Consider the following 21,841-nt stretch of genomic DNA (forward strand, 5'->3'; position numbering starts at 1 on the left):
AAAAATAACACCACCTCAGGATGGAAGTGGTTCCCATGCCAGTCCATTCAAACACCTGGCTAGGTTAAGGGCACCTGGTAATGAGAGTGAGGAGGTTGTAGGGAGACCTGATAGGTCTGTGGAACTGGATGGATAATGATTTTCTCAGAATCTATTGAGCAATCGTCAACATGCACTTGGAAATGTCCAACTGTAGCCAGCCTTCCAAAGAAATCCATTCCACTGGAGCACTCTGATTTTTCCTTCTTTGGGATGAGAGACATATTTATTACCATCAAGTTTCTTCTCTTTCTTACCCTTTTCCATGTCACTTGCTTTTTCTTCACCCTGCGTGAATTTAATAACCCAGTAGTCACTCCTTTCTGCGTTCCAGGGAGACCACATTGATAGTAGCACCTTTACTGGGGTAAATCTAAAGTTTTTTCCTCTTCACATGGGACTTCATCTACCTCTGAACCCCACCGCTCTAGTTATTTCCTAGAGTGTAGCATCTGCTCAGCCATCTGACTAGTCCTAACACCCTCCAGCCTCAGCCTCCCTGCACCTTGCCCGCCCCATCATTTAAATGACACCCTGCTGAGCCTAGCAGGCTTCTGTATGAACCTTTTTGAGCTCTTAGAGCCCTGATGGAGATGGGGTCTGGAGAAGAACAGCCTCTCTTCCAATCCTGGCCATGCCTTCTCATCCGGGTCCTGAAGCAAGGGTTGCTTGGTTTCATAATCTTACAAAGTCTTTTATGAACACAAAGAAATTTCCTACCTTCTTTCCTCTCTCTGGGTCAGATGTTATCCCTTTTGCTCCATTGTCCCCGTCTCTCTCTCTCTCTCTCCTCTTGTCCCCTACCCCCAGATTCCCTCCTCTTTCTAGATTTTCATAACTAAGTCCCCTTCCTTCTTATTGGCTCTCCAATCCCTGAAGCTACCCCCTTGTATGTTTACTCATGTAATAAGCTTCTTGTCCATCAGTTTCACAAAGAGGTGGACTGACTATTCCATGCTGGGATCAGGTGGGTCACTCTGCTGTACAACAGCTTTCGATTACTGTTACTTCAGCTGCTCCATCATTTTTCTGTGGGTTACGTGATGTTGCTCTTTTATCAGAAAATCTCTGGCACGCTCCTCCTCACACTTACTGAATTATGTCCCTGATTTGACTTGCCACCTCCATCCTATGTTCTTCCTCTTCAAGGTCACATTCTTTAATTCTCCATCCTTTATATTTTCTCCAGCCTTATGAAAATCATTTGCTGGCTTTCTTCTAGCTGTTCTGCCCATCCTTCTTCCAGGTCACACAGATTACCAGTGCCCTTTGCATCAAGTTCATCATGGACCCTTGAGTTTGTGTGAGGGTTGACCATTTAGTAGTAGATCCTCATGTTTTACCTCTTTGTACTTCTTTGTAATGGTGTCAGATTTTCACTAAGAACTATAAAATCTGTGAATTTAGATGTGGAATTCAGGTCTCCCATTTGAATCATTTTGTGTGTGGGGGTTTATTTTAAAGATTGAATTTATTTATTTGAGAGAGAGAGAGAAAGCTTGAGTTGGAGGAGGGGTGGAGGCAGAAAAAAACAAGCAGACTCCCACCAAGTAGGAAGCCCGATGTAGGGCTTGATCCCAACACCCTGGGATCATGACCTGAGCTGAAGGCAGACACTTAACTGACGGAACCACCCAGGAGCCCCTGAATGATTGTGTTTTACACATTAACGCATCATAATGGCATCTAGTGATATTAACACACACTTGTATGAACAACCATATTTCTAATTCCACTTGTGAACTCAGTATTCATTGTGTACCTTTTACTGAAATGTTTGGGTCTGAATAGTAACTAGCTATGGATATGGCGATATTTGTAATATTTTGGGTCTGGCAAAGCAATTGAGACTGAAGAGAAGTAATGGGGAAATGTATCCTGTCTCCCAAGATTTAAGAAAACCCCATGGATCATTTTTCCTCCATGAATAATTAAATTCTAAGATCGATTGGTTGAAATAAAATTGCATGCCTTGAAATTATTTATGTTATGAAATGTTGTTATTTACTCAAATATTTAAATTTCAAAACATTTGTTTTAGAAGAGTGATTTGAATGCTATAGATTTTTTTGGCTCGAATAGGCCCTCAACACAACCAAACAATGTTTCTTCTGATGACGTCAGGGCCTTTAAGAAGGATTTTCTTGGTGGGGCATCCAAGGTGGCTCAGTCAGTTAAGTGTCCAACTCTTGGTTTCGCCTCAGGTCATGATCTCAGGATCGTGAGATTGAGCCCTCTGTTGGGCTCCATACTGTGTGTGAAGCCTGCTTATGATTCTTTCTCTCCCTCCCCCCTCGTGCCCTGCCCTTCATCTCCCACTCGTAAAAGAAAAAAAAGGATTTTCTTGGCGAATCTCAATCTCTTAATTACTCAGATTCCTCCCATATATCATGCAGTTCAAATTCACTTTAGAGAACATTGTTACTTAATCTGATGACAGGTGAACCTGATAGTGTGTTCCATAGTGGCCTCATCTGACTCACAGATTTACTTTGCTATTTGAGAGACAGAAATTTGTGCCAATTCCAACTTTTCATAAAAGGCTATAAAAAGTTATGGAAACCCAGACCTTAGTTTCCTTCTCATTCTGCATTCTACCATCACAGATCCATTTGCTGTATTTAGTATTTACTTTTTTATTTCAAGCCATCCTTGAAACTTGCCACAGGCAATGTAAAATTTTCCCGATGTCAGAACTGCGCTGAGTCCTTTAGTTGCCAGAGGTTCCCTTGTGTGCTTCCAAGAGGGAGAGACCTACCATTCTTTACTTTAGGAGTCAAAACAACAGCCATTTGCCTCTGAATTCATTTTCAATTTTTTATTATACATATTTTCCTTCTGTCTACCTAGCAGTTTTAGCAATCTCAAATTCTGAAGTGTTTTTTTTTAATTGTTTTATGCTTTCCAAAGGAATTATTTTATATGTTTTGAATCCTGGGAACACAAGAGAGTTCTAGAAGCAACATGATGTTGCTATAACAAGTTATCCAGGGCAACCATCTGTAACTAAAACTTTGGCTTTTCCATTGGTTTCATAAATGCATATACTTACCCTTCACCTTTATTCTTTCCAAGCCTGCCATATGGCTAGCTGCAATTTTTTATTTCTGATACAGTAATAACCTTTTTTATGTTTTTGCCTTTTAGTTGAGATCAATTAATAGATTTTTGAGAATGAGCTTGTGAAGTCATCAGAAATGCTTTTAAAATCTTATGTAAATGGTATGAAAGAACTGCTAAACATCCTCTGTGTGACATATCAAGCTGTGGAAATTGTGGATGTGATATTATTGCATAAAGTAGTGAAACTGCAAGTGGCAATCTTGTGGGGGATTCTCAGGGCAGCTCAGTTTATTAAAGGAAGTTGTGTATTGAGCCCAAGGTTTCCTTTGCTTTGGGTCTGACTGCAGCCACTATGGTTTAAAGGGTCTGTGTCTTAAAAGCTGCTGAAATTAGGGATAAAATAATTATGCTCTGTGGCTGAGACTTTCTTTTAAATTCAGATGTCAAAAAATAGAGACTAGTTAGATGTTGTTTAGAATTTCTCTTTATAGCTTCCAGCCTTCCTCCCAAGGTGGGACTAGTTTAAATGTCTGAGCAAACAGGGTTCAAAGGGTCCATCCCTGCAGCCTAGCTCCTGATCACAGCAGGAACTGCCTCAAAGTCAGGGTGGGGGAATGGAGAGGATTGACACTTTTTATTACATCTCCTGAGGTAGAAACTTACTGACATTCAATCATAATTCTTACTTAACTTGAGGCAAATTTAATGCTAATGTCCAATTTTAACTTTTCTTCTCTCTTCTGGGATATTTGTGGCTTAAGTCTTTCTTTAGGTCCTAACAGAAATACTAAGCCATGAGCACTAGTGTTCTTTTAGGACAAAGAAGAATTCTTAGCGGGAAATTTTCCAAGAATTTTATTTTCTTTTTCTTTGCTGCCAAATGGATAATTTAAATTCTGGCTAACGGGCACCCAGATCATGATATTACTTGCTTAACAACCATAATCTGTTAACCATTTTTTTCTGAAGGGAAGATATATAACCCTTATGTTGAGATGCTAGAAGTCTCTTGAGGGTCTCCCATAATGGATTCATGATCTCTCTCTAAAGTTTTAGGAAATGTAGTGTTTTGTAGCTTTGACATGCAGACTTTTAAGACAGACTTAGATTCAAATACAGTTCTGTGACTTGATAGCTTTGTGATTTTGGACAAGCTACTTAACCTCTTTGAGCTTATATGGTTCTCACAGGTAAAATGGGAAAATTACTAGTGCTCATCTCAGCCTAGGGCCTAGCACTGATTAAGAACTGATTAAGATGTCGGCCAACATCCACTTCCTCCTCCTGTTCCCATTCTTCCTCTTCCTCCTTGTCAATCAGGTATGAATCCACCAATTTTATTAGCACACCTCTGTCTTTAACTTTTATGGGTTTTGACAGTCCCCAAATTGTTTATCTTCCTGCCTTGTCATTGGCCAGCTAAGGAAAAGGGAGTGTGCCAGACAACAGTGGTGATCCCAGCTAGCTGTGCTGGAATAGACATGAACACCGGATTGAAACACAGGGCTGAGCTACTCTATCCTTTTCTTGGGAGAGCCTTGTTCAAGCATCACTGTATTTGGAGTTACTAGTACTGTGCAAAAAACATCTCAAGATGACTAACTTTTATGGCAGATTTTATGAACTGACCTCAATTAAGATGAGTAGGGCCTTCTTTAATCCCCACGGTAAATGTGAGTTTGTGAATATCTTACACCAATGTGGTCTCCCCCAACAAGAAGAGCCAAGCAAAGAGGAAGCAGTACAGAACCATTGCCTAAAAATTATAGTCTCATGTAGGATCCTGAATATTTAATCAGACGTAGAAATCTTCTTAAAATCGTATTTAAGTGAGAGACCTTTACCAAGGTATGACTTTGAGCCCACACGCTTTACTCTGTATAGTACTACATGCATGTAAATTTCTATCCAACTATAGTTGTTGCTATGGTATTTTTTTCTTTAGTTTTCTTCTTTATTTAAACAATTACTCAGCTATAGTGAGGTAGTAGAAAGAGCACTGAACTGTGAGTCAGAAACCTGGGTTTGAGTCCTACTTATACTGCTCCCTAGTTATGGGATCAGGGGCAAGTCACTTTAAACTTTCCAGTCTCCTTTAGCCTTCCTGTGTGTGCTCTGACAATGACAGCATCTGTCACATCTGCTTCACAGAGTGATTGTAGGGCTCAGATAGAAATGCAATTAATTAATGTGTAGTGTATTATTAGTTATTATTAGTGTATTATTAGTTTCAGAGATAGAGCTCAGTGATTTATCAGTCCACACAACTTGTCTTATGAAAGTTTTGTACATATGTCACATTATTATGATGTATGAAAATATTTAGGCCAGTTTATAAAAATGAAAACACGCAATATGAGACAGTGGGTTTTCTTTCAACATCAGGGCTGCAGGGGAAATGAGAGAGATGGCAGAGTAGCTTTATTTCTGAGTCCCTGAGTTTTTCCCTTCCTTCTTGAGGGCTATGCTCTGTGGCAGACATTGGTTGTTGATTGATTGACTGCTTGAGACTCTCCTTTTTTCATTGCATATTTTAGCCACCTTTGTCGAAGATTTTGAAGATTTCTGGGCTTTCTATTTCTGGGCTTTCTATTCTGTTCCCTTGATCTATGTGTCTATTTTTGTGCCAGTCCCATGCTGTTTTGATTACTACAGCTTTGTAATGTAACTTGAAGTCTGAAATTGTGATGCATCTTTTTTGATGGTGGTGGTGTTTTTTTTTCTTTTTCAAGATTGCTTTGTCTATTTGGGGTCTTTTATGGTACCATACAAATTTTAGGATTGTTTGTTCTACTTCTGTGAAAAAATGCTGTTGGTATTTTGATAGGCATTGCATTAAATGTGTAGATTGCTTGGGAGAGTAGAGACGTTTTAAAAATATTTGTTCTTCCAGCCCTTGAACATGGACTGTCTTTCCATTTCTTTGCGTCTTCTTCAGTTTCTTTCATCAGTGTTTTATAGTTTTCAGAACACATGTCTTTTATGTCTTTGGTTAAGTTTATTCCTAGGTATCTTACTATTTTTGATGTAATTGTAAATGGAATTGTTTCCTTAATTTCTTTTCCAGCTGCTTCATTCTTGGTGTATAGAAATACAACACATTTCTGTACATTGATTTTGTATCCTGTGACTTTACTGGATTTGTTGATCAGTTCTAGCAGTTTTTTGGAGGAGTCTTTTGGGTTTTCTCTATCTAGTATCATGCCATCTTCAGACAGTAAAAGTTTTGCTTCTTCCTTACCAATTTGGATGCCTTTTATTTCTTTTTGTTACCTGATAGCTGTGGCTAGGACTTGCAGTGCTATGTTAAAGAGAAGTGGTGAGAGTGGCCATCCTTGCCTTATTCTTGACCTTAGAGGGAAATCTCTCAATTTTTTCCCAATTGAGGATGTTAGTGATGGGATTTTCATATGTGACCTTTATTATGTTGAGGCATGTTCCTGCTACACCTATTTCAAAGAGAGTTTTTATTGTGAATGGACATTGTGCTTTGTCAAATGCTTTTTCGGCATCAATTGAAATGATCATGTTGTTCTTGTCTTTTCTTTACTGATGTGATGTATCATGTTGATTGATTTGTGAATATGGAACCACCCTGGCAACCCAGGAATAAATCCCACTTGATCATGGTAAATGATTTTTTTATGTGTTTTTTAATTTGGTTTACTTGTGTTTTGTTGAAAATTTTTGCATTTGTGTTCATCAGGGATATTGGCCTATTGTTCTCTTTTTTATTGATGTCTTTATCTGGTTTTGGTACCAGGGTAATGCTGGCTTTATAGAATGAATTTGGAATTTTTCCTTCCTCTTCTATTTTTTGGAGTAGTTTGAGAAGAATAGGTATTAATTCTTCTTTAATTTTTTTTTTCAGCCTAACAGTATTCATTATTTTTTCACCACACCCAGTGCTCCATGCAATCCGTGCCCTCTATAATACCCACCACCTGGTACCCCAACCTCCCACCCCCACCGCCACTTCAAACCCCTCAGATTGTTTTTCAGAGTCCATAGTCTTCTTTAAATGTTTGGTAGGATTTACCTGTGAAGCTTTCTGGTCCTGGACTTTCATTGGGAGTTTTTTGGTTACTAATTCAATTTCCTTGCTGGTAATCAGTCTGTTCAAATTTTCTATTTCTTTCTGCTCCAGTTTTGATAGGTTATATGTTTCTAGGAATTTATCCATTTCTTCTAAGTTGTCCAATTTGTCATTTGTATTTCTGTGTTGTTTGCTATTTTTCCCTCTTTCATTTATGATTTTGTTAGCATCCCTTCTCTCTCTCTCTCTCTCTCTCTCTCTCTCTCTCCTTTGTTGAGTCTAGCTAGAGGTTTATCAGTTTTGTTGATGTTTTTAAAGAATCAGCTCCTGGCTTCATTGATCTTTTCTGTTGTTTTTTAGTTTCTATATCACTTATTTCTGCTCTAATCTTTAGTACTTCCTTCTTTCTGCTAGTTTGGATTTTATTTGTTGTTTTTCTAGCTCCTTTAAGTATAAGGTTAGGTTGTTTATTTGTGTTTTTTTCTTGCTTCTCAGGGTAGGCCTGGCTGGCTATAAACATCCCTTTTAGAGCCACTTTTGCTTCATCCCAAAGATTTGGGGCCATTGTGTTTTGATTTTTCATTTCTCTCCATGTAATTCTTGACTTCTTCTTTGATTTCTTGGTTGACCTATTCATTGAGCAGCATGTTATTTAACCTCCATGTATTTGTGCTCTTTGCAGATTTTTTTCTTTGTGGTCGATTTCTAATTTCATAGTGTCTTGGTCAGAAAAGATACATGGTATGACTTTGATCTTTTTGATTTTGTTGAGAATTGTTTTGTGGCTTAATATGTGATCTATTCTGGAGAATGTGTATGTGGCTGACCTTTAAACAAGAGTGCCCTCAAAGCACACTGCCTGAGTCCTTATACCTCTATAAAATGGGGCAGACATGGTCCATTGAATAAAAAAGCCTATTTTAATCCCTTATTCATTCTAATTGAGAAGTTATTGTTCAAAAGCAGCTTCCTTAATTTGGAAATACAGATTAGTATATGCAATGATCCTCATGTAAAGTTCTCAGAAAAACAAACTCTACAGAATGGGTTTGTATATTTAAAAAGATACTCCTAATTTTAAAAAAGGGCTCTATCTTTGTTTTACAAAGAATGTACCAATCCCACTTTTGCGATATATTGTGCAGTCAAACATTGGCCATTGGACCTTGAGCATTCAGTGAGTAAGAATTTCATATGTTCAGATTCTTTTTTAAATCATGGGGAAGGGGTTTATTTTCTCAGTACACTCACCTATCTCCCACAGATGATGACATAAACCAGATAGCAACAAGAGCCAGAGATGTTTTGAAGATCTCAATATCTTATATTCTCATGAAGATCACATAGACAGCTGATATTTGTTTATCTTTATGTCTGAAGCTTTGAAGAGGTACAGGAGAGGTGAAGAAAGGATTCTCTTGGTGTTTGGGAGAATCTTACTCACACCTTATAGCATAATTAGGTATCCGAGTGGGTTGGTTTATGGTTTATAGTTTATAAACACAAAAAGAAGCCTTTTTTTTTTTTTTTGACAGACAGAGATCACAAGCAGGCAGAGAGGCAGGCAGAGAGAGAGAGAAAGAGGAGGAAGCAGGCTTCTGCTAAGCAGAGAGCCTGATTTGGGGCTCCATCCCAGGACCCTGGGATCACGAAGAAGCCCTTTTTCTTATCCTTTGAGAACCATCTCTGGCTATGGATAGAAATTTATTGACCAAAGATAATTCTATTTGGCTTCTATATTATTTTCATAGGGATTTGCCAGCATGTTATAATAATGCCTAGCTCAGAGTATTGGTGGTGTCATAGTCAAATCAGAGTTTCAAAGCTAGAGATTTTGCTTTTGCAGTATAGACTGATTTAGTACTTTCTTGTGACATTGTAAGTATGCAGAGAAAATCATAAAATTATAGAATTTTATGAGGAAAACAAAAATCACTGAGGTAATATGTACTCTTTCAATTTCACTGCTTTCTATCTCATAATCATCTTCTCCCTTTTATTTAGCCCCAGTCTTTAAGGATGAAAAAACCTCCTTCTTGTCAAGGCTTACTCTTCCTATGTGTCTTCCACTGGAAAAAAACAAAAACAAAGTAAAAGTAGCAAGAAAGACAATACTCAATACCTGCATGGGCTATTCTTCTTATTTTCTTCTCTTATCCATCAGACTCTCTCTTTTGCTCTTTGTAATATAATTTGGTTTCTTCTTACTCTACTAAAATCACTATCTAAAACTCTGCCTATAATTTCCCCTTCTAATTTGTTTCTTTTTCAAACCTCTAGACAGAATTTGATGTTTACCAGAGCTCCAAATTCTTGACTCTCTGTCTGATCTCTTTCTACTCAGTTCTATTCTAACATTATGACTAAGCTCCTCTCCCTTAAATTTAGTATGGAACAAAAAACTCTGATCAAAACCTATCCATGGCTTCTCATTTGTTTATGAAGTTAGCATTAATTTCCCACCAGTCTGTATTCAAATCTTTTTACAATGTGCTATCACTCTTTCTTGACTTATTTCTCCTAACATTTGTCTAAAAAAAAAAAAAAGACAAAGAGAGTACTTCTTTCCTTTGTACATGTTATCAAATTTCATGGTCTCCTGTGATGTCCTCCTCCCAGAATTCTCTTTTTAAAAATCACATCTGTCGGGCGCCTGGGTGGCTCAGTGGGTAAAGCCGCTGCCTTCGGCTCAGGTCGTGATCTCAGGGTCCTGGGATCAAGTCCCGCATTGGGCTCTCTGCTCAGCAGGGAGCCTGCTTCCTCCTCTCCTCTCTCTGCCTGCCTCTCTGCCTACTTGTGATCTCTCTCTGTCAAATAAATAAATAAATAATCTAAAAAAAAATCACATCTGTCAAAATCCTATCATTTAGTATAGAGTTATTCCAAATGTTTTCTTCTTTTTGAAGGATTTTCTGAGTTGACAAACATCATGTGTCTTTCCTTTCTTTAACCTCCTCTAATCTATTCTTTGATGTCTCCTTGAATGAGTCTCTTTCTGCTTTGCATTACAATAAGTTAAGGATTGCTTCTATTCTACTTTTACATGTGTAGATTCTTTGGGGAAAAAATACCTCTGAAGGAAAAGAGCTAGAAAGCTATTGCAGACCTACCTTTATTTTTGTATCTTCTACTTGAACATCAGCAATACTGCATTCCATCCAAGAATGGGAAGGAAGGAGAGACGCAGACACTAACTTTTCCAAAATCACATACAAGTGGCAGAATTCAAAGCTACCAGGCCTGGATAAGCAATGGGAGGAAGTCACAACTGGTACTCAGAGAATGTAGCTACACCTGGAAGAAGGCTACCCAAAAGGAGGCATGGTCTTCATTAGAGGACATACCTACTACAAAACCACACCTAGGAGGGAGGGAGCCAGGGAATAAATATAAACCTTCTTCCATTCTGCTCTCGCATCTCTGCTACTAATTCCCTATGTCTAAACCCAGTAGAAGGCAGAGCACCAAGGAGCTTATTCAGCTTATTCCTGGTGTTTAGAGAGGTATGTAGAGGGGAGAACCTGAATCTGAATGGACAGTTTCTAACTTAATAATGGAACTTACAGATAAACTGTCTTATCAGTATTGGGCTCAGATGGAGTCACACAGCATTACTCTGCCAATCGCTAAGCAAATAAAGCTTTGCCTTGGTCTTTTAGGGCCAGAATCAATTAGGAAATGGACAGTAAGCAGACAGCGTGACTGCTGCTAATTCTTGGATCTTATTTTAGGCATTGGTGAAATATGCCATGAGCATTGACTAGCATCTACTAAAAAGGCAATAATATTCTATCATGATGAGGTACAACAGATATTTCCATTTTGGGTGGAGTGAAATCATGTACTTGCTTATTGGAAAAAGAGTCAAGGAGAAATCAGCACAGTAGTGTTGTCTTGGAGAGACAGCCTGGAGTTGGCCAGAGGAGAGACTCCCTTTCCAGAGGAAAGACGAAGACTCCCTAAGAAACAAAGTGGTTTTACACTGAGCATAACCAGAGAAGGTTACTTTGCAGGCCAAATTAAGGTGTATAATTTAGTGTGTGGAGCCTGCAGAGCTGCTGTATTTTAGTTAAAGCAGAATGAGGCAATGCTTCTTGAAATAGTCCTATGAACTCAGCATGGATTATAGTACTGGTGTATTTAACCCCACTCCATGTTGATTTCCTTGTTATTTTGCCTTTTTTCTCCCAAGACTTATAGTGTTTTTCCTCTGGTTTTTCAGATGGAAACTGTGTGTTATGATTCAACAGTGGATTTTGACTTGCTCATGGCTTGTTGCAGAGAAGTGTTTTCCCTGCTCAGAGGCCTGCCTTTGACATAGTGCCCACTGGAGTGCTGAGGTTGAATTTCCTTTACTCAGAGCATATGCTTTTCTTCAAGGAGGAGGAGTTTTGTAGTTCTTTGTCTAGCTAGTAGGTGTCACCAAGTAATATTTTGAGGTAATGAATTAGAAACTTAGAGACTAAATTTCTCATTTCACAAAGGAAAGAAGAAAACACATGAGGGACACTTATCTAGACACTGGCAGGGATGCTAGGCTGATAGCTGAATCCTGAGAGTCTTTTCTTTGGTTGAGAGAGATTGGGAAAAAGTGTGAATAGTTCTATCCTCCAGAAACAGCTCTGTAACTATTCATTGATGATAATGGAGGATGTACATAACAAGTTTGATGTCAAGCTATGGAAGAGAATGGGGTATTTGAAAGAGATTTGTTCATGTTCTTTGTCTTAAGTTATTTGGACTTTGGATGTTCAAATTTATAGCAAAGCTAATTCTGAAGCTCATCCTGAGACCAGAAAATATGAAATAATTTTTTTCTTCCATACATTTCCTCTAATTTCCTCTAGATGCTAAATTCAGGCAAAGAAAATTATCTTTGTGCCACTGATAAGTCAGTACCTGTGCTCTTGTTCATTCAGAGGAGGAAACTTGTTGTTTTCAAGCAACTCCACTTTAAAACAATTCACTTTTCAATCCCTATATTTCATTGCAGATAATGCCTTTTGTTTGAACTTTTTGTTAAATGATAAGGCCTACAGAGAGAGACACTAGGAATATCTTCCCTACTTGCTTACATGATCATTAGAAACTCAGAAATTATGAACACATGACATGAAGAAACCATTCACACCTGGATTTGGACCTCCCAAATGTGGAAGAAGAGTATTTTATCTTGAAAGCAAAGTAAAACTCTGCAATATTTTTTTAAATTTTAGAATTACAAGAATGGGATATTTTTCTTTTATAATTAGTAGGAACTTATTTTTGCCTCCTTGTATCCTGCCACAAACTACATGGCCAACGTTGAGATCTACAACTCCAAGGTTATTCCTTTTATCTTCTACAATCTTTCATTCGATCCCTAGTTGAAAGGTCTTCAACATCATACGATACCATGGTTATCACTTTCGCTATTTTTATACATTCCTCTGCAAAAGAAAGTGTATCAATAGAGAGAAAATGCAACAGGTATTTAAGAAAAGTTGATGGATGAGGCTAGAGCTAAGAATTTTAAGATATAACTGGGTGTGTGACTCCTGTTATTGTCACCGGAGGAAGAAAGACTTGGTTATATTACGGAAGCCCTCTGATTTAATCTAACACTAGTTTCTGAGACATGGGTTCTTGTCTCATTTGGGCAGTGCTGATTGAAGGATGTTAGGGCTAGGATTTACAGACCTATACTAAAAGCATACTAAGATGTTAGACCACTGAATCCTAATGTCTTTAGCTACAAAATATGGAGAATTATCCTAATACACATTCTTTTTCAGTCTCGTTTAAAGCCTCTTTTCCCTCCATTTATCCCTTAAATACTTGTATTCTCAGTACTCTGTTCTACAACCTTTGAATTTTTTGGTCTGTGCATTCTTCTTGATTAACCTCATCCAAGTTAGTGACTTTAACTACCTAATAGATGTGTCTGACAATCTTTGTCTCTTAATTTTGTGTGTAGACCATTTATATTTAATGTAAGTATTGATATATTTAGCTTTGGATTTACTATTTTATTATTTATTTGTGTTTGTTGCCTCTATTTTTTGGTTCCTCTCTTTCATTTTCCCTTTCTTGTTTTCTTTTGAGTTATTTGAATTTTTAAAATTCTTCCATTTTAATATATCAATTGTATTTTTCACTATATCTCTTTTAGTGGTTGCTCTGGGGAGTAACTATGCATGCCTTACTCTTTACAGGGTAGGCAGAAATAAATTGCTATTATACTTTGCCAGTAGAGGTCCCTTTCCCACCCCCTTAATGTTGTAGCTATCATGTATATTATATTTACATACATTGCAACCCCACCAAGCAATGTTATTTTGTTTTGTTTTGTTTTAACTGTCAAACATCTTTTAAAGAACTCAAGAGAGGAATAATACTATGTTTACAGAGACATTACCATTTCTGTTGCTTTTTCTTCATTCTTGATGTTACAAGTTTATTTTTTTTCATTTTCTCTGAAGAGCCTCCTTTAGCATATTTCTTTAGAGTAGGTCTGCAGGCAACTAATTCTCTATCTTCATCTGAGAATGACTTTATTTCACCATCATTTTTGAAGAATATTTTCACTGGATATAAAATTATGGGTTAACACATCTTTTCTCTTAACACTTTAAAATGGTATTCTACTTTCTCTTTCTCTGAGTACTCTGAGTTCTCCTGGCACTTGTGGGTTGACCAGCAGATGTATGTATTTTTTTTAAACCTTCATTTTTATCACCTTTTTCTGTCTTCCTCAAGAAGTTTCTATTACTAAGCTCTTCCTCCTTTCTGTCTTCTGCCACTCAAGATGTATTTTTATGTAAATTTTTTGTTATATAGAATGAGTATAAAATACCCGAGGAAAATAATTCACTAAGATCTCAGTGGTTAGTAAATGGTTATTGTGTTACCCTTCCTGGGGATTTTCTTTTAGGCATGGAAGTCTTGAAGACTGGGAATTGCTTTAACTTAAGAAATGAAATGTTGTAATACAGAATTCTAAGCTCCATGCTTGGTCTGTGGGGAGTGGAGATGTTAGCCACAAAGATATTCCTGGGGCTCCTCAAAACTTAAGAGAGAAACACAGCTACCCTCCCTGCTTATGTGACATTTCAGCTGCTTCATTGGTCAAGAAATGGGGAATCCACACAGGACCAGCAATGACTTACAGGTGTTTACTTTTTCTCTGCCATTCTGGCCTTAAATAGGCAAGAAGTAGGGGAGAGAAAAACCCAAACAACCTTGACTAAGAGTTCTGAATTACTTATTTAAATTTCAAACTTAAAATTTTTCACTTTTAGCTCTTTTGGCAAAATACATGACTTGTATTCAGAAAAGGTTCCAAATTGATGGCCCAATACTTTGCCCAAGACTTCTTTAAGTTAAATAGAAAATTAATCTCAGAGCTTAGAAGGTGCTTTATGGAGAGTAAAAGAACTCCACTCATTTTTTTGGCACAGTAATATTTTAAAAAGGAGTTATTAAAATGACTATGTTTTCTAAGGATCCCAAAGTCCTCTTTCCTCTGGGAAATAAATATCCCCTTCTGGGAGATTTATTAGCTGTGTTTAATAGGAAAATACAAACTGAAGTCTAAAGAAGTTGACAGACCTGCTCTAGGGTATAAGGTGAGTTCCCTTGTAGGGAAAGGAGCTTTCATCTTGGGGCACTCTGCCATCTCTCAGCTGTAAAAAAAAAGCTCTGGTCCAGTGGAGTAATGGGAGTTGGGAAGAGGTTGCAGTCAGCCTCTGGTTGGTGTGGGTTGATTTGGTTGAGATCAGCCAGAGAGGAAGGATAAATCATGGCTATGCTTTCATTTATGTTGGTGTGTGATTTACGCATTCAGTTAGATAAGCTGCTTTCTTTCCTTCTTCTTCTACCAGACAGTCTTGTTGCTGGAGATGACTGTCAGCTGCTTTCCCTGCCTAGCCACCATCACATGCCCCACCACCGGAGCCTGGGAAGCCTGACCACAGACCAGCATCTCCAAGGCATGAATAATTAGGTAGGCATAATGGAAGGCACTCACTGCACCCTCCAATTGCGTAAGCCCATTACTGAAGTCTGCTTCATCAGCTTCTATCTTCCAAGGGGGGAAGTCAGAGGATTTTCATACAAGGGCACTGTAACTCTAGACAGAGCCAATAAAGGGTTTCATAACTGCTACCAAGTCAGGGAGGGGTCAGACGTCATCAGCCTCAGCCTGCAGCCAAATGAACATCCAGGCGACATATTTTTCAAGCAAACTCCCACAAAAGACATTTTAACTGAGCTGTACAAACTTACAGCTGAGAGGGAGAGACTTCTGGCCAATCTGCTGAGCTCAGACCACATCCTGGGGATTACGATGGGGAACCAGGAGGGGAAGCTGCTGGAGCTGTCAGTGAGCCTGGCCCCTGAGGACGACTCTTTCCAGAGTGTTGGTGACTGGCCGGGGGAGCCCCCTGTGGGCTGTCTCAGTAAGAGGAGTGCCCATGGGAACCGCAAGCCACGGAGGTTTGGTGGAAGGAGAGGAAGCTTTGAGGGGCTTCCACAGAAGAGGACGAGAAGGAAAGGGCATGGGGGCCGGCAGTCGGCTCTTCAGATGGGGAAGGACCAGATCTGTTCCAGCAAATCTCTTCCTCTTTCTCGAACAAGGCCTAATCTTTGGCTTCTAGAGGAGAGAGGCAGCTCGCTCCCAAGAGTGGCATTTACTTCCTCCCCACAGTGGAGACAGAGCTGCCCCCCAGAGATCTCCAGGACACTGGATCCCAGCCGTGGCTTTGGGAACTTCAGGAAGGCTTTTCAGGACACGGGGCTTGGACGCGGAAGGCTGCCCCCTGACTGCAGCTCCACAGAGCCAGGAGACGATGGTGCTGGAAAGCCGGAGAGGGGCCATCTCCAGCTGCCGCACCAGCAGACAGCTTGGTCTGAAAGTCGTGAGGACTCTGAGAAGCATCCAGAGGCCAAGAGGGGCCAGAAGGAGAAGTCTACGGAGCATACATGCAGGAAGAAGCCTATTTCCAAAGTGGTGGCCAAGGTCCAGGATCTGTCTACTCAGGTGCAAAGAGTAGTTAGAACGGGCCCTGAGAGTGAGGAAAGCGTTGCCGTTTGCCCAGCGGCCCAAGCTGAGTTTATACCCAGAGCAGACTGGCTCACCCTCCCAGAAGCCGAGTCTGGGACTCCTAGTTCCAGGTGGCAGGGCCAGGAGCAGCTGGGCGACAGGCCGTGGCAGCTGTCGGACGGGGAATGCATTCCAGCCAGCGCCGAGGGGGCTGTGAACAAGGTCCTGCTGAAGGTGATACAGAGCGAGAAGTTAGATGAAGCCACTGAGGGGAAAAGGCTGGGCTTCCTCCCAAGCACACCAGGCACCCACACCGTCCCAGAAGCCAGAGGCAAGCGGAAGGCTGGGCTGCCTCTGAGGGATCACCAAAGCTCTCTTCTGGATTTGCCCCACCACGGCGGCCCTGACTGGCCACAGCCTGGAGGCCATGAGAAGAAGCCGTCCCCCTCAGCCCCGGCCTCGCTCAGCATGCTACTGAATAATTCATCCTCCCAGTCCAGCACGCACAGACGGATGGCACCTGTTCCCTCGCCTCTCTCTCCAAGGCTCCCCGGCCCTGAGCAGCATCACGGGGTCCTGCAACTCCCTCCACTGCCTGGCGAGTGGGACGTGGCTCCTGATGACTCTGCCGGCCGAAAGAGCAGTGCTTTCTCTGGGTCCTCCTCTGCTGACACCTTGGAGCCACCGTCCTCTGCAAAGGTCACGGAGACCAAAGGAGCCGGCTCGACCTTCCTCAGAGCAGGCCAACCACGGTTGGTGTCTGGGGAATCTCTGGAGAAGAGCCTGGGGCCTGGGAAGACCGCGGCTCGGCCCCAGTACCAGTCGCCTCCAGGTAAGTCCCTGCGTAAGCTACTTCACATCTGTTCCGGGGCAGCTCACAGTCATCTGCTTGCGCTGGGCAGAGACTCGCCACTGAGCAGTGAACCCAAACTCCTGGGCCTGTTCGTTCGTTCATGCTGTGGCAAGAAAACTGGGAGTGGTATGGGGGGAGTGTGGCCGTGGTGAGGCTGGTGCTGACTCCCAGGCTCCGGGGTGTAGTTGCTTCCAGAAGCAATACTTTGTGAATATCTTTTACAAATATTTTACTTCGGCGTACTCTAAAGCTGCCTCCGTGGTTGCTTAACAGAGGACTCTCAAAGGAAACAGGAATGAGCAGAAAGAAGTAGCAACTTGTCTCTGCCTTAGATGCTGTCGTTGGATAACTGGCCCCTTGACCTAAATTCTGCTGTTCATGCTGCCGGAGTAGCTCTTGGTTGGGGTTCTCTAAGCAAAAGAGCAAAAGCCTCATGTGTCTTTGCTCATCTGTCTGTTGTAAGAGGTTTTTCATTTTGGTTTTTTTAATAATCACTTTTCCAAGTGTCATTACTTTACAGTAAGAACTTTCTTTTTTTTTTTTTTTTACTAGAAGAGGATGAATTCAACTTGAAGAAACTCGGTTCAGGTTTTCTTTCTTTCTCTTTTTGGACTCTTTATTTCCCAGACAAGCATGAAGTAACGTTTATTCTGTTTTTATTTATGGTCTATTTTACTGTTACTGTTTTACTTATGGGTGCTTCAGAGTTGATTTGGCTTATGTGTTTAAAATGATATAAAATTTTACATGAGAACAATTTGGGGGGTCCTATAAGCAGGTTCAGTAAGAGCCAGAAAGGCAGTGTCTAAAAGGTACCCCTCTGGTATTCCTTACGTTTTCCAGGCCGATGTGGCCAGGGGCTCAAGGTTTCGTATGCCGCTGTGCAGGCAATGTGTTCTTTTCTGGGATAACTCCCACAGCATGTGGTCAACGCTTTATCTAGGGAATGGGTCGTAATATGATGTATGGTCTCCTAAAGGTTAGAGAAGACATCACACACAATTTCTGTGATAAAAAATCTCTATCTAGGAAAGAGGAATTTCAACAGCTTTCTATTCATTTTGACTCTTGACATTTTCAGAATTTCTCTACATCATTGATCCAGGCATGGTTCTTTAAAAATGTCGTAAATACTTTTGATCTTATTTTTGCAATATAGACCTTAGTTTGAGGAGAATTGCTGCTTTCATCACATAACCCATTTGCTTCACCAGGAAAGTCAGAGAGTTACAGATTTTGTGTCATGTGTTATAGAACCCTAGTGATGAAAATTCTCTCTATGGGTGCTGCTGGAGCCATTGAAATTCTTCAAAAGGGAGGTCTGTGCAGCTATAAGACAAGAGACTTCTAGAAGTTCAGGCATGGACTAGCTCCTTCAACTCTAAAGTTTCTTTTTTAGAAACCACACCAATTTCTGGGATTGTGTGTGTCTCTTACTTAGAAACTGGGCATTAAATACATTGAGCTTCCGTAAGTCTTATTTTTTCCTAATTTAGAACTATCTTTTTATTTTGTTGCCCTTTTTCTATATAAAAAATATTTTAAAAGCTCCATTGTATCTGGGTCAAGGCAGGCACACAGAGGACATTCAGTTTCTATGGTGACTGACTATGAGCCCACTGAGTGATAGGTTCAGTGGGCGGTCACACTCTCCCTTGAACTCAGGACACAATTGCTCAGAACCATTTCCCTTCCTTTGGCCCCAGCCCTCCGTATCACTTTCAGGAGCCAGTGCTCAGAATCACGACCGTGTGCTTCTAACCTGATAAAAGAAGGACTTGGAAAGAAGGAGAAAAGGAGTGGGAGAGAATTTTTCTTCTGGTGTGGGTGACTTCTCTTTTGCTGAGACCTTCCTCCAGGACATCCAAACATTGTCTCTTGTCACTGTCCCTCTGAAAAGCATGAAGGGAGGGTGTTCTTCAAATAGTGGGTCTTGATTTATATCCTGTGTTCCTGAGTTCTTCTCCCCACTTATTCCCCTTCTCCATAGTCTGAGTTCTCTTCATATTCTGGATCCTTCAGTGACTTCCTGCCACTGGTGGGTCCATATGTATGGGAGAATTTTCCTGCTGCTAATTGCCTGTCTTTCCCTTCATTTCCCTTCTCACCCCTGTCCAGCAGGGGCCCCAGAGAGTGTCCAGCAGCCCTGATGGCGGGTGGAGGGGATATAGGGGCATAATTCATTGACTATCACTGTACAGTGGCCCTTTTTCTGGATCCAACTCCCACCTGTCTCTGATGTTAGCTATTAACCAGGTTGAGTTTATGGTCTGTGGACATTTATTTCCTGTGGAAATAACACCGAGGTATTTTATTGAAGTGATGTGATTAAGATTATTGAAAGCTCTCATTAACTGCTCAAGTAAGAGATTAAGTCTGGCAAAAGTAATCAGATCTGTTTCCAGTTGGAAGACTCTTGAGTGTTATGGGCATGTAGTAATTCCCAGGAAAGAGTGAAATCCCCTTCTCCTTCTCACAGGAGTTAAGGCCCATATGACTATCCACACAGGAAATAGCATAAAGGCAGCACAGAGGCTATTGGTCCACCTCCTGCTGGCTTTGGCATTTTCTTAATTCCTCATTTGAGTCTTCATTCTAAGGATTACACACAGGAATTTCTTGTCTGGTGGTGATATAATCAAGTAGAGAATATGCTAACAGGGAATGGTGGCCAGATTTATCATCTCATGCCCATGCCCTACCCCCAGCACACACTACCTTCTCCCACCCTCTCCCTCTGGAATTGGTTTTATAATATTTTATTTTGGAATGGAAACTACTGTAGAATGTTCCCAAGCCTTTGTAGAATGTGGTATTTTCTCAGCCCAAAGGACTCTAGTGGTGCTAAGCTGTCCTGAGGGCTGAGATTCTTTCCTGTTCTGATTGATGGCTTTCTTTTTACCTTTGATCTGAAATAGACCCTCTTAATGCCAGAAGAATCACATGGAATTTGACTCACCACACTTAGGAAAATGCCCCGTGTTTCTGTGCTCTCCTCAGCAATCCCATGATCTTTGTCCTCTGTTTGAAGCCACAGAGGCTGTGGTGGAAGCAGATGCCCTGGGCATAGTGCTTCTTGATATTTTGAGTCACTTGATCAGTTGGAAGGGCCATCAAAAGATGTAGTTCATGTCAACTGATTAAGAGGTGAGATGCACACTTTGAATAGATTTTTTAGTATCTAATGCAACGGTCAAAACTTTTATTTCTCTAAGCATGTATTACAGAGAGTGGATAGAAATTCTTCCCACAATAATACTGAGGTTTGCTACAAGCCCCATAAAAATTTAAAGAAGCTTCATAACATTAATGTAGCCATTTAAGATCACTACAGAAAGTACATAGTACATAGAAAGTTCTCTGTAATTCATGTTAAGAGAGAAAATAAGGTTCAGCAATTGCCTAAACCATATCATATCCATATAAAACAAATGTAAGAATTAAATTAAGGAATACGTTGCTATACACTTGGAAAAAAGTAAGAGGGTGGCAGTTGAAACTATATGGAACTTTGACCTAGCAACCCTACTTTTTGGAATTTAGTTTACAAAAATAGATGCAGTAATAAACATATGCAGAAGGGTGTTTACTCTAGCGTTGTTCATAGTGACAAAAGTGGCTGAGAAAATTTGAAGGTCCATCAGTAGAGAAATGATTAAATAAGTTATGGTACATTTCTACTATATAATACCATGAGGCAGTTCAAAGTATTGAACTAGGTCTGTACCTAGCAAGTGGCAAGATGATGTATAGCATTCTTGAAGTTTTTTCAAGACAGGTATCACTCCTCTTCATATATGAGTGTATGTCTGTTTGGTATGGGCTTGAATATCATGGAGACAGGGGTAGAAAAAGACTAACCAGCCTGTTCACATTCCTTACCTGCATGCAACGCAAGGTGAAGATGGGGCACAAGGTGAAGGGGAAGAATCCAGAAGCATTAGGGAGGAGTACTAACTTCTTCCCTATATATTTTTGTAGTATGTCACTGGTCGCAGTATATGTGACACTTTTATGATTTTTAAGAGTGATTTAACTACCTTTTTAAAATGGTTATCCCTTGCTTATTGAAGTGTAGTTGACATAAATGTTATATTAGTTTCAGGTGTATAACATAGTGATTCAAGAATTCAAGACATTATGCACTACTTGCCAGGATAAGTATAGTTACCGTCTGCTGCCCTACAACATTATTACAGTATTATTGACTGTATCCTCTATGTGGTACTTTTTATCCCCATGCTTATTTATGTTATCACTGGAAGTTTGTGTGTCTTTTTTTAAAAAAATATTTTTTCACTTTTTTAAAAGGTTTTATTTATTTATTTGACAGAGAGAGATCACAAGTAGGCAGAGAGGCAGGCAGAGAGAGAGGGAGAAGCAGGCTCCCTGCTGAGCAGAGAGCCCGTTGCGGGGCTCGATCTCAGGACCCTGGGATCATGACCTGAGCCGAAGGCAGAGACTTAACCCACTGAGCCACCCAGGTACCCAAGTTTGTGTGTCTTAATCCCCTTCACCTATTTCATCCATATCCCTACCTCCTTTTTTTTTTTTTTAAGATTTTATTTTGTTTATTTGTCAGAGAGAGAGAGAGTGTGTGTGTGCACAAGCAGGTAGAGTGGCCAGCAGAGGCAGAGAGAGAAGCAGGCTCCCCGCCAAGCAAGGAGCCTGATGTGGGACTCATTCCCAGGACCTAGGATCATGACCTGAGCCGAAGGCAGCAGCTTAACCCACTGAGCCACCCAGGCGTCCCTCATCCATATCCCTACCTCCTTTTAATGAGTGATTAAATGACTTTTTAAGTAAAAAAACAAATGAACCTAGAACA

The 21,841-nt window shown here is 40.3% G+C and overlaps 1 protein-coding gene across 1 annotated transcript in view; it reads left to right on the plus strand.

The window, feature by feature from the left end:
- FMN1 (formin 1) overlaps nucleotides 1-21,841 on the plus strand; it is a 414,557-nt gene that overhangs the window by 22,466 nt on the left and 370,250 nt on the right. Inside the window, 1 exon segment of the mRNA XM_004751031.3 lies at nucleotides 15,001-16,992. Coding sequence (XP_004751088.2) covers nucleotides 15,132-16,992 — 1,861 coding nt within the window. The 5' untranslated portion in view covers nucleotides 15,001-15,131.

Source organism: Mustela putorius, unplaced genomic scaffold (genome assembly GCF_011764305.1).
Source record: "Mustela putorius furo isolate JIRA1106 unplaced genomic scaffold, ASM1176430v1.1 tig00003898_pilon_pilon_pilon, whole genome shotgun sequence".
In the NCBI taxonomy this organism is placed as follows: Eukaryota; Metazoa; Chordata; class Mammalia; order Carnivora; family Mustelidae; genus Mustela; species Mustela putorius.